The sequence below is a fragment of the Rhea americana genome, unplaced genomic scaffold, assembly GCF_003343005.1.
Source record: "Rhea americana isolate MKP2758 unplaced genomic scaffold, rheAme1 scaffold_97, whole genome shotgun sequence".
Classification (NCBI taxonomy): Eukaryota; Metazoa; Chordata; class Aves; order Rheiformes; family Rheidae; genus Rhea; species Rhea americana.
The window spans coordinates 2,089,940-2,117,002 of record NW_028187166.1 but is presented as its reverse complement, the minus strand read 5'-3'; the positions used below and the strand labels follow the sequence as shown (position 1 = coordinate 2,117,002).

Sequence of the window (27,063 nt, the reverse complement as noted above, 5' to 3'; positions counted from 1 at the left end):
CCGTCCGCCGCTGCCCCGCACGGCGGGCGGGGATGGCGAGAGGCGCCGCCGAGCCGCGGCGGCAGCGCCCGGAGGGTCGTTGTCGCCTGGCGAAATGCGCAGCCACGCACGGAGTCGAGCAGCCCCTGGCCTTTGTGGACCGGGCTGTTCCTTTGCATGTGAATGGGGGAGTTTGGTAAATCCTCTGGCCGGGCTGGGGCGAGGAGGAGGAGGAGGAGGAAGGTGGGGGGGTCGCTCCCAGCTCGGGGTTAATGAAGTGGGAAAGGAGTCTTTCAGAGAGGCCTGCAAACAAACCTCCTCCCCGGGCAACAAACCCCATCCCAAATCCTACATGGATTGGCTTAAACCCAGGGGATAAGTGCTTTAAATTAATCTCATTGAATAAGAATGAGGCCAAACAAAACTCTTTAAAATCATATTAAAAATCTATCAAAGGACAACTTGCAGTGGGTGTGCTTTTCATTTCGTGCGTGCGAAGGCAAGGCACATACAGCAACCTTCCTTCCATTTACACAGCAGGAATGTGAATCAAAGACAGTCTCTAATATTTAATTGTCCTTGTAGCCTTAGCAGATTCCTTCTCTTACATTAATGAAGTACAAGGCTTCGCTACACGTTTCGTAATTGCAATATTTAAATTTGCCACTTCACATCTGGAAGAAGCTGTAAACTCCCCTGGTAAAACCGGGTCTGAACCAGTGCTGTAAASCAGCAACAGGGTCCAGTTTGTGCTGGAACAAGTGCGTGGGCCAATGGGGCAGAGTCCCAAGGAAACTGCTGCTCAGGGAAGGGTGAACCACCACACCAGGTCTCTGGGAAAGGGAGAGAGTGGAGGGGAAGTGAAGGCTAGAGCTGTCTCCTCTGGGGAGCTCTCATAGCAGAGTAAAGCAAAGCAAGCTTCAAAATARATCAGTTTAGGGAAGACACCACATGCTGCAGATTCTCATCAGAGAATCTGCCACATGAGCAGCATCTTCTCAGCTGCCTGAGGAACTGCTGAAGGACCGGCCTCACCCCCAGCTTGCGTGTGGGACAGAGTCTGAAATCCGGTGTCCAGCTGGAGAGGACGGCAGAACCCATCAAGCCTGGGTCCTACGCCTACAGCAACTCCAGAACCGGGGGAAACTTTTCAGAGTAAGACTGCGGAGCAGCACTCATGGATACAGAGGCTCGTGCCAGATGGGCATGATCCTGGCAAGTCCTCAGGGTCYGGGACAGGCTGCACTGGGTTGAAATTAGATAAAGCAGTAAAAGYGATGTCGCTGAGGAGGGGCATCAATCCTGTCAAGAAAACATTTAGAGGACTCCACCAGCTCTGCTCCAAGGATTACTTTCTCCCATGGTGCAGTGTTTCTAACACACAAGCTGTTAATGTTTGGTTTCTGTCAGCTTCAGGCTCTGGATCCAAAACATCAGTGAGTTGGTACAGCTGGGTTTGCCAGGACCAAACACAGTGCTGGCTCCCAAACCTCCTCTGGGCTTTTACCCAGTTTGAGGGCCGTCTTCTGCCTCTGCTGGTATAGTTTTGAGCTGGACCACAACACTGAGGACAGACAGGGAACTAAACTCTGCTTCTCTAACACACCAACATGCACAAATCCAAGAAACCAGTGTAACTGCTCTGCACTTCCGATGGCTCTCCGTGTTCCCGGTGAAATCTCCTTCCTCAACACAGATTTGACCATCTCACGCTCAAGCATGCAGGGTCCTTTTCCAATGAAGGGCATGGGAATGATGCTGTAGGACTGTCAAGGCCACACATGCAAGGAGCTGCAGCCCTTGCCAGACAGCACTTCGGAGGCGCCACTGCAGGCGTTTCTACAGAGGCARAATCCTCCTACAAACCTTGTTTTTAGCTATTTTACAGTAACATATAAACACCAAAAAAATACGCCAAAAAGGAGAGTTCAGAAGAATCAGAGGTTTTTCCTGAGTTGTCTCCCCCCACCCCCAACAGCTTATGGAGAAAATAAATCGAGGTAAACAGGGAAGTTCTGTCACTTGCTATCCTAATCAGTTGGTGTTTCTCTGAAGTGGAGGTACTAATGTTAAAGTCTCTTGTGTTGGATCTAGGCACCCTCTGGTAGCAGGTGTTCAGCCAAGGTTACCTCCTCGCTCCTTTTCCTCCCAAGGCCTCGCAGTGCCAACTCGAGATGCTCTAGCTGCACAGGCAGGGCCACATCTGGGACAGGGCTCCACTCCCAAGCACTCCTGGCACGACCAAGCCAGGGTCTAACTCAAGCGTGGAGTAATGCCTAATCCTGCATCAGCAAAGTTACAGACACACGAGTGTATCAGCTGCGGGAACGACGTGCGGCAGCACAGCCGGCCAGCCCYGTCCTGGCCAGCAGAGGAGGACGTGGGCTCCTATTACTGGCAGGGGACACGGTGTGGACACAGAGATGAGGGTGCGTGGCCCTGCCTCAGGCTCCGAGCTAAACAGCCATGGAGCCAGATAAGAGCAGGGAAAAGGCCCAAGAGCCCCTCCGGGGAGAGCCAGGACTGCAGGCTCCCAGAGCAGGGCTCGGAGGAGCAGTAAGGAAGGCAAACTCGAAGAGTCCAGCTCTGACTCACAGGGAGCTTTATATAAGAGCTTCATAGCACCGTTACTTCCAAGCCAGAAACTCCACTTGGAAGCTTCCACGCTGAAGGGCAGCAAGGCCCCACCATTACCAAGGTGCAAAAGCAAACCACACCAAAATCAATACCTGTGCTGCAGTTTCACCCAGCTGAACGCCACCACCACACACCTCAGTGTGAGCGGGTACCTCCATCTGCTCCGTGCTGGACTGTGTCGAGGGAACCCACCACCGTGACCCTCAGCAGCTCCTCCACGTTTGGGTGCTCAGACAACCCAGGAGCCTGTGTAGCAGCAAAGCCCAGCTCCCACAGCAGCCCCAGGCACCCAACCCGGTTGCACAGCTCGTGGAGCACTGCAGCTCAACCACCCCTGCTCCACAGGAAGAGCAACAACCTGCCCTGGTTTACTGAGGAGATGGTTTGAGTTGAATTCAAACTAYTAATTCAGGATTGGGTAGTGGTACAATGAGTAAAACAGCTCGGAGTAGTCTGTATCTAACTGAAGTGTAAATACAGGCAGAATTTGGTTCCTGCTCACCTAACTGCAACTCAAACACATTTGCAGAAAGGGCTTAAAGTTCATTATGAGCAAATTAGRCTTAGCTTCAGCTGTGCATGCGTTTCTTGCAACACTTTCTTTTTCCTATTTTAACAATCTCCTCCTCTTCCTTTCCATAATAACTCCAGAAATCCAGACCTATCTACTAAATGATGGTGAAACTGAAATAAAAAGGTATTCTAAGTTAGAAAAAAAAAGCAAATTAATCATTTGTTATTCATCATAACCACTTGCACTATTATATGCCCAGTTAATAGCAAAAAAATTTCCTAGTAGTTGGGCTGTATTCCTACATTCCTACTGCTATGAATTTGCCAATAGTCCCTATTAATTCATACCTGACAATCAGGAAGGAGAAGGTTGTATTTTCTTCCCCTTATGCACAAGATCAGTTCTAACTTATACTCTCTGCATCACTCTCTCTGAGTCATTTTCATCCTCAGGGGTTTCTTCTCTGTTTAAGTTGACATTTGCCTTAAACCTGATTGCCCTTCCCAATAGTAATCATAATAAGATCAGGTGGGCTTCACTGTTTTTTATTTTAATCTAATAAATGCTAGTAACTCTCATTCTCTCTGCAGGTTAATTTTATACTGAAGCTTTTCAAACATCCTTCCTTCTCAAGTGTTCAAAACCATACTGCATGAAAACCTGCAACTCTCTTTGGTAATTGCCTAGGAGGAACAGAAGTCATTTTGGTTCTCAAAAGTTAGTCAGTTGAGAAATTTAATACTTTCACTGACCGCTCTTCTCACTCCTTACCTGGCTCACTATAGCCCAATACTAGGTGTCGTCAATTCTGTCCTCACCACCTGGGCATTGCTTTCACCTGCTTATGCTCCCTTCTCAGTGCTCTCAGCCCTGCTCCTTTGGCCACCTGAAACAGCCGCTGAATTTGAGCACCTTCTGGTCCCACATTGAGTAACGTGCCTGACTCATGTCACACATGGACTCCTCTTTCACTTACCCCTTCCCTAGAGGAGATACCTGCAGGCAGCAGAAAGTTGTATTTGGTAGAGTTTTGCACTGTTTTCAAACGTGTGTTTTCAAACAAGTGTTCGCCTGAGAGACGGAACTGGAAGAAGTGCGAAAAGGTAGGTGGGGAGGCAGGTGCTGACCTGTCACTCCTGTGGGAGCTTGTTAGTCTCCCACCTCTTTCCTGCACACACTCCATGAGATGTTAAACCCAAGGGAAGCTTTGTCATGACTTCACTAGAGCTCGGACTGTATTTTGTGTGCCAGGCAATGGTGAATGAGAGCTAATCTCGGCACGTTTGGGACCATACTGCAAAGAGCTCCCAGCAGGTCCTTCCCTCGCTAGCCTGCATTTTTTGATGAAAAGCGAGGAAAAAAGAAACCCCAAAAGACAAATGGGGAAAAGCAAGAAGTGAAATCCATTAGTTTGGGCTATACTCAAAAAGCAAACCACAAGGCCCAGCTAGAACACAAAGACCCTTGGTGTTACAGAGCTGGAGTTACTGCTGGCAAGTGTTAGCTAAGGCTTTAGCGTTCACAGAGGTGAGACAATTCATTCGTAGTCTGCGTTACATAATTAGGTATGACAATACGCTGCAGGCAAAAAGAAAAGTTTGGAGATTGCTGGATTCTACCTCTAGCTCCTTCCAACAGTGACAAGGTTTGTTCCTAAACTCGGAAGTGTTTTGGTATTAAATTTTGTGCCCATGAGTTCTGCCCCAAAGGGACCATGCATCATTATGCTGAGGAGTTCTGCACAGTCCTACCAGTCCTGCTGAAATCAAGACCACTTAAAGGCGGCAACATTTGACTAATGGTCAGTGCCCAGGGACAGACCTTGCACCAATGTACAAATGACAGCAGAGAAGGTGGCAGCAACACGGCTGCATTACCCGAAAAAGGAGCAGACGTGCCCCACTGGCTAATGCAGGCAGAAGGGCGACCTCCTCTTCTCTCCTCTCAATCCTGCCCCTGGGAACACCTACTCTGCCACTGCTTTTTCTCTAGTTAAAACTAAGCAATCAAACACACTCCAGGGTGTTTCTACGAGTCTTTTAAATAGGAACATATCTTCAATAGACTTGTCTCACTTCCATATTAAATAGACATTTCTCCAAAAACTATATTTAACTTTTTATTTTCCTTGGAAAAAAAAAACAACCTTAGAAACACGATACACCTTGAGGAAGCTGCATTTAATTGCAGCAGTGCAACAGGACATGTCTAGATTCAATTCCATATGGACCTATGGAGCAAGGGGGAGGAGGCTGAGATCCCTCAAGATCCCTCCCATATTTGCCTGATAAATTGAAACACTCCTCAGTTGATTTGGCAGGTCACCCTGRCCCCCAGCTGAGACACTCCAGCAGGTTTCACAGCAAGTGACTGGAAGGTCCTGGCTTATGTTGGAATCTTCTGGTTGCCAGGTTTTCTCTGTTTTTTCTTCTTTTTGACCTTGGATACCCCAGTGTCCATCCCACTGGAATATTCTGATCGCAAGATCTCAGCAAGGCGACGTTTGCCATGGGTCTTCTTGAGAAGGTCAGACCTGGGCAGAGGGAAGATAACAGGAATTAGATTTCCTTCTCTCTGAACTGCTGCTGCTAGGTGGGTTACTTATTTTACATCAGTGGAAAGTGACATTTGCGCATTAGCAGAAGAACAGCTTCCTTTTCTTGAGGCTTGATTTGAAATTCTGTCTCATGCAAAATTAGATATTGTTGTGACAGGTTTTCACAAAGGTGGCAAAATATCATGCCGTTTTTAAAAGCAAGCCTTTGTTCTGTACAAATGCTCTTGGAGGGGTGGCGGGGAGAAGGAGGGAAGTTTTTGCGCTGAAGGCTGATGAATTAGGTGACACAGCAGTTTGAAAATTATAATAATAATAAAAAAAACTAACAGCCTTAAGACACAGAACAATGGAAACACTTTATAAACAGAGCTTATATCCAGGGCTCGAAAACACAAAAAATCCCCAARCAAACAAACAAAATAATTCTTTTAAGAGTGCAAAACCACCAGACTCATCTCTTGCAGYGACCTGCTAGTATCACATGCACCTTACAGCCTTCCTCTCCAGAGACTGGCTTTTGCAAAGGTAGCTGCATTTTGCCCAGCCACCACACTCCAACATGGATCTCCCTGCAGCCCTAAACTGCTGGCTATAAATACATAAACCCACTCAGCATTTTTCCCACCACAAGTTCTGCCACTGCCTGCTCTGTGACCTTGGGCAAATCCTGTCCTCATTCCTGCTGCTATCACCCTCTCTCATCTATTTAGACTGCAACTCTCCACTGCAGGACTTGTCATTTCCTACAATGTTCCCAAAACCCTGAGGACAACAGGGTATCCTTATCTATTGGTGTCTACACAACTAACAGCMGTGTTCATTAAAAAAAGCAATAAAAGATCTCAAAATTTTCCAGAGAAGTGAGCAGGAATCTATCTGCCCCTCTAAATACAACAAGGGAATTGAAAAGAAGCCTCACATCCGCTCCATGAGATGAGCGGATTCTAGAAGGTGCTGCCTTTCACACTTCTTTCAGGTAGCCAGAAATGTGCTGGGGATTACAAGAAGATAAAGCTTTGAAGATGAAGCAATGGAGTAATACATTCAACAGGCCAAAAACACAAAGAAGGAAAGGAGAGTGAAGCCTTGGTTGGCTGGCATATTTGCTCACCTCCTTTTCCATAGGCAGTTTCCCTGTTCCTGTATAGGTCTCACAGCAGGTGTGGATTTGGAAGGAAGGATCAGAATGATAAGGAGGACAGTGTGATGAATCACCTCTGAAAGAGGATTTCCCTAGAAGAGGGAGCCCAGAGGGTGCAGGGGAGAAGATCTTTGGTGTAATCCTCGATCTCACTCTAGTGTGCCAAGAGCCATTTAACATCCAAGCTCTGCGTTGGCTGAAAGGTTGCAGACTGGACAGACTGGAGGAATAAGACGCACAGCCTCTGCCCTGTTCGAGCCCACAGAAATTGGACCAAGAAGATAACAATCAACTCTAAGGCAGCCTTAAGGCTAATAAAGTAAATGTGCTGTTCATAAAGCCATACCTGCAATACCTCCACAGGAAAACGTGCCGTGTTAAACTGCCTTCCTGAATGGTACAAACCAAAGCAGCAAGGAGGTACTCTKGCAGGTGCACACACAGTGCCAGATCAAGGGTTGCCCTCAACCAGCCCAGGCAAAACTTCACAGGGTAGATCTACAGTTGTATCCTCTTTGCTCAGTTCCCTCCATCACTTGATAAAGTTTCTCTTTGACACTTTCATTGCGTCTCCAAGCATTTACTACAGTAATTCAAGGGTTACCAGGCAACAGATCAGTTTACTTAACAACAGGGAACTATTTGCTGCTAAGGACAAGTAATCCACCAGTAGCTGCCGGACGGAGTTTCAGCTCAGCAGGAAGGTTGTCCAACACTTTATTATCAATCAGGTGAAATCATTGCCCAATTAGTAAATCAATACCTCCTGCTATGGTGATCAGCTGTACACCAAAAAGCAGGGATGCAGGAAAAGGGGAGGTTTCTCCACCTAACCAGGGCCACAGAAATCAATGGGGCTTTGCTGTGGAACCTGTGCTAATCACTGAAAGAAAGAAAGAAAAAAAACAAAACGTATATTGCTGCAGCTGTCAACCACGAGATGCAAGAGCCACAGGCAATAGTGACAATCTCTAGCAAGAGCACATTGGGCAAGCGCACTAGATCAGGATCCCTGGCCAGATTCTGAGCCCTGCTGTGTTGGTGTAAACCTGGAAATTCCCCTCTCTGCTCAACTGGTGGAAGTCTCTAGGGCTCTGCTAGAGCAGCCACGATAATAACAGAGAGGAAAAGCGCCCTGTGGTTATGAGACAAAGCCCCAGAGAGCTGGAGCGAGACCTCTATACTCTCTGAGCATTCTTGGGCGAGGTAGTTAACCTCTTGGTCCTTCGTGCCCATTCTCCTGCCTCGTAACCCAGGATAACTGTATTTCTCCTGTTGCTGAAGGCTGGTGTGCTGCTAACAAGTGTGGTAATGCTGGATACTGTGGCAAAATGCTTCACAAAAAGGCTTGTAAATATAAGATGCATTTGTAACACAGACAGAAGCCATGTTTCCATCACCAGGTAAACATATGGACTGTCAACTTCTCTTTCTGTGATCTCATGTCTAGATATCACAGAATACTGAGCTCTAATGAGAACACATCACAGTGATAATGGGCAGAGAAATCCACAGCCCTTTAAATTCCTCCCTCCAAAAGCAACCATCAGCGTTTAGGTGGAGAACTATGAAACTATGCAACAAAGGGGAACTTGCAGGGAAAAATGATTCACTGATGACTGACCCATCCTGATGTGCTGCAGTGCTAAGATTTCAGCAGGGATTGAAGGAGAAGAGAACGTTTGAATGGTTGAAAAAGCAGCCAGTTTTATTAGCTAATGGGAAATCAGACAGGAAGAGGTAATATTCTAACTCAGGAAACGAAACAGCAGCAACACGTGTTAGAAAGAACCTGCCCCTCAACACAAATTACTTGGCTTCTCTGTGTTACTGTCCTGCACATGGGGTGTTGAGWGCTGTGACACACGGGACGCCAGGCAGATGCACCACTGGGCTCCTCCTCTTTTATCCCCTTACACCAGATATGGAGTACTAAGACTCCCATAAAAGGCATATAGGAATCAATAAGAGGAGCTAGCAGAGATGAGATAGTATCACCTTGTTTTCAACTGGGGGACACATCATGCCTCTGCTTGCAAGGCCAGTGCTTAACCCTAGACCCAAGCACTGCTTCGGACTACATGCTCAGGCCTGCCACCACCAGCCCTCAAAAGACACCCTTGGTGTCCCAGCTCTGTGCTGTTATCAGCCTTGCCAGGTGTCTTCAGCATTGGGTAAAAATGGGTCTCCTCAGGGTCCATGTAATCACCTTGTTATCAAGGGAAGGCAAAGATGCATTCTATAGGGAGGGAGGGAGGATAGAAAGGCTAGTAACGGCTTGGTATGGTCTGAGAAACTTCCTCTCCTCACGGACAACAGAGCAAGGAGTAAAAGATTCAAGTTTATGGCTGCTTGTGCACACCTGTAATTAAATTTCAACCTCACAAAAGCCTTGTACCAAGGGCCTCTCCAGAGAGACAAGAAGAAAACAGAGGAGCAGTCCCCATATGACTTTGTTTTGTGCTGAAAGGCCAGGAAAGACCAGGCCAGAGCCAGATTTCTAAAGACAAAAAAGCTCTGCCCTCCTCCAGAAAACTGCCATCCTGGAATAATTTATTCACTCTTTAAGCACAAGGAGAAACTCATGAATCTTGCTAAACATGTCACCGAATGATGAAGAGGTGGGAGAGGAGCATCTGGGAGAAACAAGAGGGGAAAAAAACGTCCAGGAAAGGAAAGAGAACACAGTTCTTTCCTCTGCTGGTTTCATCAGCTTCAGTCTCCTTTCACCTCTATCTGCAGAGCCACTTGCATAGCGCTGCTCCTCTTTCCCTTCCCATGCAGGAGCTGCAGTGATTAGCAGGGCTGCTGGCATTGCCCAGCCCTCCACTTCCAAGGAAATCTAATGCAATGAACTGGTCTCCTCTCATGGTCCCTCAACTCTCACCTCTTTGCTCTGCCCAGAGTATCATTAAAAATCCTGGGCAAATCTTCATTCACCTCATTAAAAAAATCCAGGCAAATGCAATATGGGTGATTAGCCTGAAATCCTCTGTTGTTTTCAGCTCTGCATTCTGCTCTGCCACATGATACTAACTCACCACTACATCCCACCTAGCCGACATCCTTAATGCAGTGTACCTTCAACGCACTCAACTTGTGACTTCCACGCACCATGGGCAACAGAAGGCTTTTTAAGCGCTGAAAACATCATCATTTGCATTCCATAATCACTAACAAAATACTAGGGTAGCAGGGAATCAGGGAAACCTCAAACACAAGGAACTACACTACAGCCAAAAAACCCAGGACATGTATATTAAAATAAGATTTGAGAATGTTCAACACAGCTGAGATCCTGTGGACAGCTCCAAGGCACAAATGGAAGAGGAAAAAAAAAACCATATCCAAGCTATTCTGTTTCTATACAATTTCTCATTCATCCTTCAAGCATTACAGGTAAAATCATAAGAATGGTTCAAGTTTCACCAACTATTTTTATCAGATTAAATTTGTTACAAAATGCGAATTATGCTGCCGGACGTAAAGACTATCACACATTCAAGTGTGAACGGACTAAGTAGCAATATAAGAGAAGGAATGAGTATCTGAAGGCATTTTTCACTTTCAGTTCAATATTAACACGTATGTTTTTGTTTCATTGACACCTTTATTTCATGAGAGCTCTGCATCACAAGCTGATCTCCAGGTCAAAAACTCCTACACATTCAAACGTACATATACATGCATGGTTTATTGGATGTCATTTGTTAGTTCAGAAGATGCCTCTGATAGTCTTTTTACCTAAATGGTGAGCAAGCTTGTTCTCAGGGACTTCTCCTTCAACTTAGTTGGCACTGCTAGTTGTTCCTTTGTCTTCAGCTACACAAAATGCTGCTACAATGCAGTGTAGCAGGAGCAGTGATTTTAACCAACTCACAATGTCTGCAGCAACCAAAGGTGCTCCTAGATTGCTCCAGCTGAAGAAAAGGGAGTACAGAGTCCTGATGCACAGACCTAGAACTCATGGTGCGTCTTCGGAGGAGAATGGAACAGGCTGTTTCATTTATCAGAAAATATTTCAACAAAGATTGTGTTATCAATCTGCCTGACAGCATCTCCAACAGCTCTTTGAAATTGTGCCAGCAACAGAGCTGGGTTACCTCTGGACCAAGGCAACACCTGCTTTTTCTACTTATGGTGTTGGATGAACCATCTGCAACCAATGCAGCCCTGTTTGGGTTGTTTTTTCTGTCTTTTTTTTTGAAGAGTGGGGGCAAGAAATTTATCAGCAATCCTACACTGCTCTCGACAAGTCAACAGATGGACTAGGGACTCTGTTATCACATGATGCAAAATACTAGCTTGGGAAGATAAAGGAAAATTATTACCCAATCAGACCAAGCATCAAGCACTGTTCCAATACAGTCAGAGCACGGCAGTCTTCCTGCCAAGACGCAAAGTCCACTTAAAACTGACTTCAGTACTTGTATTTCAGCTAATAGAAAGAACATAGATTCACTTTCACTATCATCCCTTGGTCTGCACCACATGCAGAAAGGATGAAAGTGCCACTGCGATGCTAGTGACCTCCCAGCATTCCTGCTTCTGTCAGGTTCTTTCCAGGTCTAAAGGATAGACTAAATTTCAGTGAGAAAGGTCTGCTTGTTCTGGGTGGTACCAAAGAGCACAGAAGTCTTCCAACTCAGTGTGTAAACCCTATTATCYCATCGAAAGATGGAGCAAAGGCTCTGTGCTGAAGCTGTGGTGGAACAGGACAGCAGCAAAGGGCATTGCTGTAGGCTCTAAAGAATCACATGAATTTTAAAACTATAAAACTTTAATCTCCTAACAGAGTTTTTGGTAACATCACAATGTTGTAAGCAGGACTCATTTGTGTCCTTGAACTGCCTTGAACTGAAGGCAATGTTTCCTTTCGCAGCAGGCACTTCTTTCTGGATTCCTTTGCAGAAGTCCATGCTCTTACCTGAGGTCCAGTTTAGCTTTCTACAGCAAAATGCCCCAAACAAGTGAAATTGCTGATAGGCAGAATTTCAAACTTGTATTTTGACTAATTAAGTGATATTAGAAAAGCTGTAAATGCCACACAAAAACCAGCAGGCAAGCTGCTTCTAATGATTAGACAATTGCTGTGCAGGGAGACCCAGCTATGGCCTTGATTCGCAAGCTCTGTCATTAGAAGCATTAGTCTTTTCAAGACTGTCAACGTTAAGAAGTTCAAAGGTGCCATCAAGCACACTGGGGAGGGCTGAAGGTGAAAGGCCACCAGCTTTCACCCAAAGGAGACTGCTGCCCTGGCCATGCAGAGGAGGATATGCTGAATTTACAAGGTAAATCTCCCAGCGAGAGTTCTTCTGACCACTAATGCTGAAGAATTCATAAGATGAATTACCACAATCCTGTAGACAGATCTTGAAGGGCATGATGATGTTCACGTTCAGAGCAAAGGCAATGCAAGAATGCTGTAAATCAATTCCCTCAGACAGAAGCCTCCTGGAACACATTTATCTGGATCCCATATTAGCTAAGAGTTAGGCTTAAACTCTGAAGTGCGAGGGAATTTTCACGTTAACTATGCTACAGTATGTGCAAAAAATGAGTAACTGAATATTCTTTATACTCATACCTAAACTCAATCCTTCCAAATGTTCCTGGCTTTAGAGACATCCTGCAGCAATGAGTTCCACAGAATCCATCGAACTTTCTCCCTTTCTTTGTAATAGCATGATTTCACAAACACGGCAAATTAAGCTGTGACCCTCCATTATGGTGAAATCCTTTGGGAACACACACCAGCCTTCTAGAGAGATCAACAGGGGAAAATAGACCCTCAGTCCCCCACAGAATTCCCTAAGACCCCCGCGATCCATAGCGCAGAACACTGAGTAGTACAGGGATGCTAGATGGAATGGCAATAGATCTTAGGCATCTGCATTGTGAAAGAGTCAAAAGACACGTCTATCTGGCATGCAAGCTACTTCCTGTGCACGCCGCTTCACCGCAGTGAACGGAAAGACAGTTAATCCCTCAATGGAAGTGGGATCAGCTTCCCTGCATCTACCCTTCAGAAAAGCATGAGCACAGACACTTACTAAGCTGATGTACTGTAACTTAATATACAGTATCTTGTTCATGCGCTCATCTCTTAAATAAATACAACATTTCACCTTTCAAAAAGATCAGGAGTGATTATTTTGCCATCTTCCGATCAAGTTTTGCAAGGACCACAACAGCTAAGGGAATAGTTTGTTTGCACAAATAAGTTCAAAAAAAAAAAAAAGAACTGCACGAACGGGAGTGGTTTTACATGTGCATTCAGCACGAAAGAGCTGCTTCCACATTTCAGCACTGAGAACCACCACACACCTGGCTGCTCTGGCTTCCTATCTCACCTTCCCCAAGCAGGCTCTGCAAGGAGGCGGTAAGCACAAAAGCGGATTCGAAAAGAAACGAAAAGTTTTCTTTGTCCTCTTAAGGAAAGGGGATCTTTAATGATCCCCTTTACGCCATTTTCAACCTGGGCTGCTTGTTCTTTATTTTCTGGGCAGGTGACGAGAGATGAGGGTTTAGTGTGCAGACTGATTAAAAACAAGTATCAAATGTTTGGACACAATGTGTAATACGACAACCAACACGCATGGTATCACGTGAGAAATATAATTAAAAAGATCGCTCTGTGACTGTGCTGTTATCATTTCAAGCCTTGCATTTTATAATTAAAAACTATTTGTCTTCTAAACAGCAAGCTATACTCTGCTCTCTGCTTTGTCAGTGTGAAATCAAAAGTAATTCTCTGTAAATTAATAGCACTATCTTCAATTTATGCTGACAGATAACAAATTTGAATCTATACTCACTTTTCTCTAAAATATCCTATAAATACTAATATACCCCCTCTCTTTTTTTTTCTTCCAAGCACATACAGAGAAAATTAATTATAAATAAATTTCATAGGCAAGAAGATACAACTTTGGCTATTTTGCAGGGCCTTAACTTTCCAGATGCTCCTGGATTTGAAATCTGGAGCCTGAGCCGTGACGAACCTGTACAAAGTCTGCCCACTTTCCCTGAGCTGCAATTATACACCCCACGTGCAAATGAGCTTTCAAATCGTTCTCAGACCATTTGTTCCAAACACCTCCACATCCCCCCAACCCCACACATCCTGCGCATAAACTACTACTGTATCTTGAGCTTGTCTGTACTATAATGGGATGTAGACTTGGGGAGGAGGAATGCTGTCTAAAAAGAGGTGCATGACAAGGGAAGAAGTAGCTCTAACAGAGTAGCAACATCATAGGAACAGAGAAAGGCATTGTTGCAGGCCAAGTAATCCTGTGACACGCTACTGTCAGTCATAGCTTGACACCCTGCTGGGCCAGCAACACATCAAAGCCCACCCCATACCATCTTACATGCTCTTTATCAGCTAATCAGGCTATTCTTCCTGAAATAAAGCTCCGTTAAATCCCTCGCTCACAGGGGCATTCCCATCCTGTTGCCCATCTGCTGGTGAGGGTCAGCTGAAGCAGGAGGCAGATCAGTGGCCTGTCCCTGGCGGCTTCTCAAAGCAGGACAATGCTGTCTCCAACTTTTTATTTTAAAATCCCTTCCCCTGGCGTTTTTTTTTCTCTTCTCTTTTCCCCCCATACTCTCCTCCTCTCCCCCAAGTTCTGTACATGTGCAAGAGATGTCACCAGMCCAGGAACCGTTATGTGGATTAGTGCTTTAATTGCATGGCTAACATTTGCTAACAGTTTGCAGCAACAATTACATAGAAAAAGTCACAACTGAAACAAGCAAGAGAGAAGAGATTTTTCCTCCTTAGAATGCAATCAGTGATTTTACAGGCAAGCTAGGAGTTTGTACTCTGCTGTGGTGCTGAGGGGAATAGCGGAGTCATTACTTTGTAATCTCAAAAGAGAGGACTATCTATTTTGTGGAACCACCTCAAAGTAGCTAGGATTGGACATACTGAGCACTGCCAGCTCCACTGAAAGCACAGGAGTGCATTTAAGGCTCAACTCCTGCAGAAGTATCAGGGTATCTCAGGAAACAAGCACCCAGGAGTAGAATCAGTCCACACACTCAAGGGGATAGAGCTGTAACTCTAGGTGTGCTACAGAATCTCCCTGGGAAAGATGCCACATGATTTTGCAGAAATGCTTTTGCCAGAACCATTTAAATCTAAAGGCAGTAGAGCACAAGCTTGTAGATGGTTAATTCCTACCAGCAGGTCTGCATTTTGATTTGGGCTTGTAYGTACATAACTGCAATTGATCACTTGATAAGTAAGAAAAAAAAAAGAAACAACAACAAAAAAAAACAGTGCAGTGTTCCCCTCTTCTCCTGGTATGAAGCTAATGTTGACTTACAGAACAAATAGATCAAGCTGCAGCTGACCTTTCTAAAAAGATGGGCACAATTTGTCCCATGGCCAATCTAACAGCTAGGAAACTGCTGGTGGAGCTGCAGGAGAAAGCCCGCAAGAGACAGTATAGTGCAGAAAAGGTGATAAAAGGGGCTAGAGGAGGCCACGGAAGGCTTTTAAAATACAATAAGACACATACCTTGCTATGAAAGCAAAGAGAACATGACATGGTCAAAGAAGATAAGGCAGGAAGATTATTTTTGTGCAGTGGATTGGAACAGATACAAGAAGGGAGAGTAGCCAGTATTCATCAAGGCCATGCGGGACGAGATTATCCTGTGAGATAAATCAGCGAACATTTTGGTCAGGACAGCAAGACTGCTGCTGGATCTCTAGGAACCAAGACCTACACAAGAAAAAGAACCACCCCAACATAAGGGAAGTCTCGCATTTTGCTCTGGAACATTGCCTATATCCTTCCTTATCCCTCAAGACTCTTTTCTGGAGAAAAGTATAAATAAATAAAAATTAGGCTGCTTCTGCTTGTAAGACTCCTAGGAGCTAGTGTTTTTCAAGTACTCATAAAATGGAAAAGCTACAGCAAAACCCAGGCTAGTCTATATAGGTGTCTCTCTGCTCCTCCTTCAAAAAAAGAACATCTTTATCAGAAGTCAAACTACAAAGTGAGCTGTCTGTTTTTAAAACAATATTTCCACTCAAATGTTCAACCCAGTTGGTTTAACAATAAATGCCATTTTCAGGCTCTCTAAAGCCTTTGGAAAAAATGGAGAATGAAACAACAGCTCAGAGAGCAATACAGCCCAAGCCAGTGGCTCAATGTGGTTTAGCCCCTCAGGAACAATCATACAATCTCTTGGAGCAAGCACATGAACCTTGCAGAGCCAAGCACACTGTGGCTTGTAACACGGCATCCCTCGGCTCCAGAACACTGGGATCGCCTACCTTTTCTGTCTTGCTTTGATTTTCTTCTTTGAGCCAACAGTTGGAAGAGTGCTCAGGTTCTGGGGGGCGTCCCTCAGGCCAAAGCTCTTGGCCACATGACCSAGGTGGAGAGACCTGATATGGAAGATGTGCTTGAGGTTTCTGGGGTAGGTGGTATAAGCACAAAGGAAAGACTGCAGTGCTGGAAAAAAAAAGAGTGAATTTTGTTTGCTACTGCACTTTTTTATATATATATGTACTTATATATATATACATACACACTTTAAGATTCAGCTGTTCCAGCTGAAAAGACGTTGGTCTTGTCCTTTGGGACACCTTATGGTCAGCAGCTGGTGGGAAAGGTTGGTAGGTTAAAAATCTGTGAAGGTTGTGTAGCACTAGTACAATCCCATAAGAAGAAGAAAGGTGGTAGAGAAGGGTTAGGAGCTGAAACAAAGGTACGTTAAGCTGCATTAGGTTTGCCTTTTGTAAGGCTGCCCCTTCTGCCAGAACGGGGGATGTTTATAGCACACCTCGCTGGCAAAGTTGTTGACATCTAATGCTAGCAGATGGGGAGAGAAGGAAGAGAGATACAAGTAATGAAGACAAGAGAAGCATGGAGGTGGGTTAGGAAGATTCCTCTGATACTACAGTCCCAGTAGTCCATGCATTTTTCACCAGTTACCAGCTAGTCCCTTATAAATATCTGAGAGCTAGACGGATTTCCTGACTCATCAGCACACTGAGAAGAGAGCTCACCTTCTCAAAAGGGGAAAAAAAATAATATAACGGTGTGCAAATTTTCCTTCATGTCTTTATATTCCTGTAATGCCCTTCCCTAGGGCTCATTGCTCTAAAGACAATCATCCACTAATACGAACACTGCCACTGCTCCTCCATGTACCCAGAACACTAACTACACCCAGGTTGTCCTCTCTGCTATCAGGAATAGAGGGACTTTCAGTAAGGAAACTCTTCAGCCCAGAAAATGCCTCCCTTCAATCCCCTGCTGCTCTGCTGCTTGATAAACCTCCTGTGACCCCCTAACTCTCACTCCAGCCATCACCTACATCTCCCTCTCTCTCAGCCCTTGATAGCAGCATGCTCTAAATTCTAACCTCTCCTGCCCTTGCCTGTTGAGCCACCAGACCAGCAAGTTTGCCCACAGCTTAAGTCTAATCTCTTGGCAGCAGCAGGAGATTGGAGTTTATGAACAGTAATAAAAATGTCATTTTAGCAGATCAGCTCCTGGAAGGACCCAGGGAATCCATCAAAGCTCTGTTTACTGAGTAAAGCGAACTCCTTTTCCCAATCGATAAGAAGAAAAGATTGAGTTTTTTTGCACCTTCTTCCCCAATTTCACAATGCCACTCTTTTAGAGGCATCTGAACCTGCAGAGATCTGTGTCTTCTCAAAAAGAAAATACTAACTTCCATATATCCAGTCTGGGTGTCTCATCTGAAACCCATCCCTCAGAGGAAYTGTAAACCAGCTCAAATGCTCTCCAAAATCCAGTGCTGCCGCTTTTTCTCATAAAGCTATCGGTCAAATTCAGACCTCCAAAGAGGAAGTATAACTCTTCAAAAGGAAGGATATGAACTTGCTCCTGCTCTGAACCTGGTCCAGTCAGAGCCATCCTTCTCAGAGCATTTGAAATGGCTGGCTACTAAAGATCCTGTTGCTGTGAAGGCTGAGCTCACCTCCCACAATTCTTCAGATAGGAAAGGCTACTGGTACCAGCTCCACAGATCCGAGTTAGAGAATCCAAGTGTCAGATGCATCTCCCTCCTCCAAAAGTCCTGACAGACATTTGCAAGATGCAGTCCTGAGTCAGAGCACGCAAAACCACAGAGAGCTGCAAGGGACTAATTCAGAACAGAACAGCCTCGCTGCACCCAACAAGCCAAAACCTTAACTCAGGGAACTGTTCTACCTCTGAGGAACTCAGAGCTGCTCTGGTTCATTATAGCACTGAAGATCTGCATCCAGGAGATTTAAATAAAGAGCTTTGGGGGTGGGTTTGTTTTAAAATCTATACTATCAGGTCTCTAGTCCTTTCAGTGTTGCAAGTCAAGTTCACAGGCTTTTACGTACAATTATGCCAGTTACATATTAAAAGGTTTTTTAACTGAAATTTGAAACTCTCTTATAATTTCAAGGATCCGAGAGATTGAGCTTTAAGAAAACAATTCAGAAAGGCTGGTAACAGTGCTGGTCAGGCCATATTTCACATAAAGTGTACCTCATCTTAAAGCCACGGGAGCAAACCGCTTGAGCTAATATATTTTTTTGTCACATCAACATGAGTCTAAAGCAAATTATGCTGGCCTGGAAGGAGAGTTGCTCAGATTTGTACCGATGTAAGAGAGTAGATTTAGGGTGATCCTTTGCACCTGGGCATCCCACTTTTTCTCTAGGTATTGTAACTATTGAAAGGGTAAGGAAAACAGAGCTATGTATGATGGATGTTAGTTCTGTTTAAAAAAAAAAAAAAAAAACACTATGTCAAGAGAGCAATGAGATACGAAAGCAAGACAGGTGACATAACCTGTTCACCACGCTCTCAACTGGCAGCCAGCTCTCAGTGCTGGCCCCAGAGCGCACCCTCAGCTGAATGGCTGGATAAACTGGGGGAGGCACTTTCTCAGCTTACAGAGCGTGCGGGAACAGGAAGGAAGAATGCACCAGAAAAATCACGGACAGACGCACCATGCTGCAGCAGTGGGCTCCTAGGATAATTCCACTGTCTCTCTCCACAAAGGGGTGCTGAGGACAAAAAGGCTGAGGCAAAATGTTCAACTTCTGGCTACAAAATAGGGTAACGTGGAAGAGAAACACAGTGTTTGCTTCCCTAACCTTTCCATAACTACAGTGATGCCAAGGATYAAAACACAACCTCCCCAGCTCCACCTGCCATCACAGCCCCAAAACGGAGTACCTGTACCTTCGTCAGAGGCGCCTCCGTTTCTCTAAAGGGGCTCCACGCTCCCGGAGATTTATCCTTCAGGCAGCAGAGTATGGACATATTCCGCCTCCCACCCTACCTCACTGCTGATAAATCAATCAAGTTTGAAGGGCAGCACCTTCACTGAGCTATTCAATCTAAGTTTGGGAAACACGGGACAGAGGCTGCAGGGGTGAGTGGGCAGGAAGCCACTTGCCTTTTGAAAACAGGCTGCAATCAAAACACTGCTTATTAACATTGACTAGGTCAGAAAATAGGGAAAAGGAAAAAAAAAAAGGAAACAAATGCATCTCTGGCACAATTTCCAATTGATTGTCTGCCATGAAAGCAAAAGCCAGCTGCCATGTTAATTATTCATGATGCCTGGCGCAGAGGGGAGGAAGAGGGGGCTTATGGAAGCCAGTCAGCAGTGGAAAATTTGCATATGYAGATAGGAAACTAGGAAAAAGAAAAAGAGGTGGAGTGGTCCTTGTGGAAGATAACTGGAATGCATCACATTTCAGCATTTCCTGACAGATTTTCTGTATTTCTTGGTTGTGACTAAAGAAGTTATCAGCACTCAGGTCAGCAACAAGTGTGCGCGTGTGTGTGCGCACACCGGAACATACGCTGTACAGAGGGAGACCAGAGAGGTCTTCTGGTTGTGACCAAAGCCATTCAGTTGTTCTCTCCGTCACAGTCATTTCACGTTAGAGGCTGGCGTGGGGTACGAGGAGTCCCAGGGGAACAACCAGAAGTTCATACAGGCAGAACCAAGGATTTSATTGTATTAGTTATGTGCTTTGAAATCCTGGACTTTAAAAGGGCAGCTAGAAGTTAGACAACACCAGTCATCTAGCACAAGACACCTGAACATGGGGGCAGGCAAGCAGCTAACACAACAATCCTCCAACACCTTCATTGCAGGGGCAAGGTATTTCAGAAGTCTGAGGAAAAATCAGCACTGCAGCTCTTGAAGGAGGTGCGAATCAGTACAGTGGACATGCAACAGGCTGGGAAAGAGCAAAGAGCAAAACAGTTGGATTCCAAAGAGTCAATATGGGCCTGCATCATTAAAAGCCTGCAGAAAGATTTGGTTAAGTGGGTAGTCATACTACCAACTCTGGTCCTTCTGCTGTACTAAGAATTTAGTGTAACATTCAGAAAAATAACACAGCATCTTTGATCTCTTGGGAACAGACCTAAACACTTCTCTTGATTAAAAACAGTATTAATGAAGAATCTAACTTCTATCTTAAGGACAGCCTTTCCTAATCCAGTTTATACAGTGCTAGTGYACAGCTCAAAGGCCAATTTCCTTATTTGTTTTTTTTTTGGACTGCTCAGTATGTGATTTATATAATTTAGTACATCTGGTACACTTGCAGTATATACCTACACTCACAGAGCAGGTGTGCTTACTTGTAAATAGAAATGATGTAGACTATTCAAATCCATCCCACAGAATCCCTCTCATCCAAACCTGATCACAAACTCTGCAGAACTGCAATCAACAGGGCATTTACTGAAGCTAAGACAACAGGATTTGACTCAAAATGACAAAGGAGGTGCAAAAGAAAACAACCAGGGAGAGGGAGGGAGACACATAACAAGAAAAGGAAGAGAAAAAAAAAAAAAAGAGAAAGGAAAGAAAAGAAAAGAAAAAGAAAAGGAAGAGGAGGGAGGCTGTAGTCCTATCTACTCCGAATAAACGTGGTTTAGTCTCTTGCATGGAGAGTTTACATTTTATGAATATCTCTCAATATTTAATGACCAAACTCCAATTAATTGTCAAGGACCTTTGGGGCCAGACCTCCACTGCCTTCACAAGAGCTATTCAGTTCTTGGGTGCAGCCCAGATCAGCTTGGCAGGGCAGCAGAACAGCACGCAGAAAAGGGGTACCTACACCGCACCATCTTTTTGGCTCCTCTCAGGAAGCTGCTTAGGGTTTATTTTCCTAMCACTTCCATGGCAAGTTTTTTATCCAGCATACTCTAGGTTTTCCAAACTGAGAGACATAACGGAAGAGCTTCTTGCACTGCTCAGTGACATTTGCACAGTATCCTGTTTGGCAAAGACTAGAGATCAAATCTCAGATTTATACCTAGCTACAATTATTATTAAACCCATCTCAGTTTTTCCTCTTCTTGCCTTTTTGCTGTGCATGGTTGCTCTCTCTTATACGTCACCCACCCTGCACAACAGCCTCCACTCCGAGAGCTTTGTCTGTTACAAGTTGCTCCCAAGGCATCCTGTCTTACAGGCTTCAAATTCATCCCTGGTGTAAACTGAACGCATCTAGTGGTGCTGCACCAGGATGGGGTTAAGCAGCTCACCTATGACCTTCCCAGCATAACACACACATCTACTTGCTGATGTGATTGGGTCAGAGCCCTCAGATGCAAATCCTACTGAAAGCCAAGATTAAACCTCATTTGCACATAACACGCGAATGCAAGAAATTAACATTTAATATCATCACAAAGCCTTCTGGGCCTTTCTCAACCCCCTGCAGAGCCCGATGGTCCCAAAATGTTTCTTCTAGGCCTTTTCCCTAAAGCCTTCCCCTGGAGGAAAACCTTGGCAGCATGTATGAGCCCCTCCGGAACAAGCTGAAAAGAAACGCACTAACCTTTCTTTGCCCACCGGACAGTCCCCTCACTGGAGTGAACGTAATTTTCAAATTTTGTCTGTAAGACCGTGGCCCGCTCCCGGACTTCCTGAGGGTCTGTGCCACAGGATTTCTGCAAGGGCGGTGGGAGGATTAGAGGAAAGAGAGAATTTGAGTCAGGAATAATGAAGCAGTTTACAATAGATTTAATAACAGTAAAATCACACAGTAACCACCCAGGGGCCAACAAAGGTAATCCTYTCAATATTACTAGAGAGAGGAAAAAAAAAGTATAGATAAAGATGTTAAAGTCAAAGCAGCCAGCGAGCACTGCTAGGTGAGGAGAGCAAATCAGTTTTAATTTTGTGTTTTTTAACATCTATTATGTATATTTTTCCCTCACTTTTTTTTCCAGACTCAACAGCCCAGATACTACTGCTTATTTCTAATGGAGTTATTTGAAGTAATTACCCCAGATTCTACATTCACCCTGCTGAGCCCACTTTTCTACTGGGAGTTTCAGACTAATGTTGTTGTAGGTTACCCTGAACAGTTGCACTGAACATCTGGCCTGTTCCTGGCACTAATGGGGCAGGAGATGTACTTTCATCTTCAAGCTCCAAAGAACAGACCACACTGAATTCCTGTGAATAAAGCCAACCAAAATACTGTTCTCGCTCTTGATGCCTGCAAGAAGTTCACTCGTTGTCAGCAAGTTATACTTGACTGTAATTTGCACCACATGGTTCCTCCAGAGTAAGACAACCCCTTACACCAAAGAAATGACAGAAGAAACTTCCTTAGACCAGAAGGGCAACTTTGCATGTGCTCAAGCCTTCCTGCTATCATACCAAAAGATTTAGTCCAGGGAACAGAAACCAAATATTATTGGGAGCAAATTATTACTGGGAGAAGAAAAGAGGTAAGCTCCTTGAATTGGGCTCAAAGCACTTCGGCAGAGAGCGGAAACGTAGTTCACATCCATCCATGTGAATCTCTCCCAAACAAGGGCCACAGTTCTTTAAAACTACTCAGACAGGAAGAGTGCCAGATCCAAGGCACTACTTTGCTACCTGTCAACCCATAATTTCCCGACCAGGGCTCTCTGACAACAAATCTCCTCTGCTCTGCACTGGGCCAGTGCCAAGGCAACAAACCTGCTGTTGCTCCCAAGATTTGCTTCACAGATAGATTTCCACGCTAATACAACAAATCCTCCTTCCTCCACAGCTACAAGTATCATCTCTGCACTGCCCCCAGTACAAGGGAGCTATTTCACATTCACACCATGAACTTCAGTGCCTGTGGAAGCCAGGCAATGCTGCTGACACCCTACACAAGATGTTTTGCTGACCCAGATCTGCCACTCTAGATCCTAGCAGCAAACCTGCCCAGAGACAGGCCCCAAATGCAGTCCACGTTCCCTGCACAGTGAGCTCTCGTTGAGCTCAGGATCCACAGTTTCCAGCCACTGGGTTACTCTTCAATGAAGCAAACACGTCTAGGGACTAGAACTCCTACTTGCTCATGGCCTGGCCCAGCTGCCCATCTATGTCTCCAGCAAAGACAATGGTGGATATTTTAAGGCTACATAAAGAGTCTCCCAAATTCCCGGTCTCTGCTACCTATCTCCTAAAGCATCCAAGAGAGACTGACAGCACAGGCTGTCTCATAGCTGTGTTTCAGTTTGACTTAACACGCACCTATTAATCAGTTGAGCTGGTCCCCAGTCAAGGGGCCTCTGTAAAGGTTTAATAAACTACAAGTGGTGCTGCCTCCCCAAAGTGGACACTCGCCGTTGTGACTAACAGGTTTCCATTGACGTGAAACATAAAACTTTTTCCCTCCCCTTCCCACTCCTCCTAGCCCCCATCACTTTTCTTCTGTTAAGCCTCCTGGCAGCACAAAGTGTCACCTTCCCAGCGTTTTTTAATATGAATGTGAAATTAGTGAGGTTTGCCCTTTCCCCTGGCGGACAGAATCCTCTGTTATTAAAAAGTAAAGCACTTTAATAATGAAAACTTTTTCTCTTTTTCCTGTGTTTTAACTGTTTAAAATTAATGAGAAGGGCATAACGGTTGTCAAAGCGATATTGAAAGCCGGGTAGCCAGGACCGAATAAGCACGAAAATCCCTCCAGAGTGTTAAATAAACAGTGCTTCAGCCCCCTCTGAATCCCTCTGTTGGTTATTGTATACATTCTGTAACAGCACTCAGAATAGATCTGAGCACCGGGGAGGCAGAAAGGTTTCAGAATTCCAATAAAGGCCTCAAATTAAAGACAGCCTGGTGCGAATTCCAGGAGAAAATTAAAGAGACCTCAAGCTTAAGTGACAGGTGACTTGCTTCTGTGTCACAACTGTCAGGGGATTTAGTGATAATATGGCAATATATTACAAAGGACTTTTCTTATTCCCCCCTTTAGGTTTCAAAATGAGGCATCTCTTCTTCCTGGTGCTGGGGGGCGGTGGGAAGTAAGACAAAAATGAGGGATAAAAAACTAGGTGCATAATTTCCAAAATGTGAGGTCAGTGCAAGAGAAATAAATGAAAAAAGCAAATGGCAGGGAACATAAYGTACTCAGAAAACAGCTTCTCCCCTCCTCCCTTCTCCACCTTGTCTTTTATCCCTTTCTGCCCCTTGAGATAGCTCTCATTTTAAAATTGCCCCCTAATGGGCATGAAAAAGCCTGTGTTTGATTCCTGCCTTCCAGGGAGGTTCATCTGAAAAAAAAAAAAAAACCTAAATTTAAAACTGACTCAGAGCCAAACTGCGAAAATAAGACCAGCACACCATTTGAGTGCCTGGACAGATCAAATAAAGTGATGCTCCTGGAAGTCTACTGGAAGCCATCCTGTATGCTTTACTCACACAAGCAAGCTTTAATCCTCCTGGTATCCTGGTTTGGATGAATGGGACAATTTGAGACCCTTACACATTTTTTTTCCAGGGTCCAAAAGACAAAAAGCATACCCCAGAGGTCTGCTCGATCTTCTCTCCATCTAGCTAAATTTGTTAAGCAACAAGTGTTACTTCTGTTATGGAGAAATAGCTGGGTAGAAGAGCTTTTTCCACCTTGCGTTTACTTCTGTATTCTAGCAGATCCCTACATACTACCATAATGAATATGACTAATAACAGTATTTATAAGGTAAAAGAAGAAATGAGTGTTGTTGCAATGTTACTGAGCCAGTTCAAGACATCAGGAAAAAAAATACCCTCCTCCTACCTATATTAAAAAAAGATTCAGGAAAAAAGTTACCTGCTGTAGAAGAGAAAAAAAAATCTGGTTATAAAGACTGCAGCTTTTAGGTCTGAAAGGTGGGGATAGATACTGAAAGTCTCTGATTTAATTAAGAGAGTAGATTAATGGGAGAAGGGGCTGAAATGCAACAAAACTAGTCTAAGGTAGAGATGAAAAAAAGGAAAGAAAAAAGTGGAAAAAAAACCTAGGCTGTAACATCTCCTGCTTCCATGACACTTTGAAACAAAATCCTTCATTTTGTTTTAATAACAACTTCTTACTAACCTCCACATACCTTCTCTAGAACTCACCAAGTCCCCTTGCCCCTCCCCATAAAAGTTGAAAGATCAAATTTATTCTCTTTGTAGGCAGGTGAACATTCACACACCCAGACATAGCCACATATATATTTTATACACCTAAATATAAAATATACATTTTACAGGCACTTCAGCTTGCTCCCTGGCTGCACACAGAAACCCAAAAAATACGTGTTCCAATGGGGTACTTATAATGGACTTCAGTTGAGGCAACAAGAACCAAAAAGCATTATAATGAGATTTCTGTGTGCACAACTATAATATATACATGACTCAATGCATGGAGAGCTGATAAGCAAAACCAGCTTTCTCTGAGATGGCAACGCCACAAACGGATCTGAGCCCTGCACCTCTTCATAGCAAGGACCCGATCACTCTGTCTTGTGCATTGCCCAYTGCCTTCATAGCTTATTTTATCATCTTTGTGACAAATGTACAGATGTTAATAGAGAATAATGCTCTGAACCTTAGAAACAGGCATCTGCAGCATCTGAGAAAGCATTGCAGACCATTAGTAGAACCTCTGATGGCAACAGAGTAGTCTAACACAAGGAATGAATCCTTGACTGCTTTTAATATATGTTTTAGAGTAATTCCTGAAAAATCTATTGATATCCTATCCTATAAAATATCCTATTTGATATTGACAGAACCACTTTAATTTTATCTCCATTAAATTGTACAGATTTTTTTTTCMATGAAGAGAAACTTTATTTCAGTCCCAATCCTTAAGGCTCCAAGTTGCACAAAAATAGGTGATTATGTATTTATAAATTCCTGCAGCAGACTAAGACCTTCATCCTACAACCAGAGTAGTTTTATCCCAGCTCCAGTGAGGTCAACAGCAAAATTCCATTCACTTTGAAGGCACAGGGAAAAGAGGGATTCGATCTCACCTTTGACTGCAAGGGAAAGGACCCAGCTTCCTACCCATGTACAGCACCTGGCATAGCCAGGCATGCCTAAGTGTCACAACAGAGCAAAAAAGAGAGTAATATCTACTTTTCAAATATGCATTTCTTTTTTATTTTTGTTTTTTGGAAGGAAAGAGAGAAAGACAGGAACAGAGCATTTGAGGTAAGAATATTCTATGTTTAAATGTGCTGATTGTTTTACAAWTTGAAAGTACTCTGGAAATACCCCTCTGATCCGTCTTGGTAATAAACAGCCTTGTTAGCTTACTCCTGCTGTGTCATAGGCAAGGATACAAAGGCATAGAGACGTTCAGGTCAGAATTTTCCAAAYGGATCAATGATTTTGAACCTCCTTAAGTACCAGGCTTTGATTTTCAGCAAYGTTCAGCAGGCAAAACTTCTTGCCACTTTTTAAAAGCTAAATCATGATTTCTCAGAAAAAATAATTTCTTGTTTGCCCACCTCACATGAAATTACACTCACTGCCAAGCCCAGAATAGATAATATTCTGTCCTGTGTCACCAACAAAATTAAAGTGCAACATCTTCATAAGTTAGAAAGCCTGTGATTGTTGAGAAACTGTCTACAGGAAACAAAATTTCCTTTTCTACTGTGTGTGCTTATAGGCAGGTAAGTGTTTATAAAAAGAAGAGCTATTTAAAGTCATTTCCACATTCACGCAGCACAATAAAACTTTTGCTGCCAATACCATTATACTAGCAGGTATACTAGTTAAACTATGCATTTGTTGAACCAGTTAAGAGGTCATACCCTAGGCATATTCTAGTCATTTAAAATACAGGCAATGTATGCTGATTTCAGAGAAGAGCTGTAGGGGGGTGGGAAAGAGCTTTAAATAAAGCTGCATCTCAGATGAGCTATAGATGTGGCTTTCTACGAAACACAGGGAAACAGTATCTTTCAAAAG

General features: G+C 44.2%; 1 protein-coding gene across 1 annotated transcript in view; it reads right to left on the bottom strand.

Moving 5' to 3' along the window:
* Window positions 1-5,236: 5,236 nt before the first annotated feature.
* Window positions 5,237-27,063, bottom strand: part of DDX31 (DEAD-box helicase 31) — a gene marked incomplete at its 5' end in the record, with an annotated part of 48,603 nt that continues 26,776 nt past the window's right edge. Inside the window, 3 exons of the mRNA XM_085325237.1 lie at window positions 5,237-5,663; window positions 16,124-16,304; window positions 21,680-21,791. Of these exons, the coding sequence (XP_085181363.1) occupies window positions 5,516-5,663; window positions 16,124-16,304; window positions 21,680-21,791 (441 nt within the window). The remainder of the gene's footprint in view (window positions 5,664-16,123; window positions 16,305-21,679; window positions 21,792-27,063) is intronic.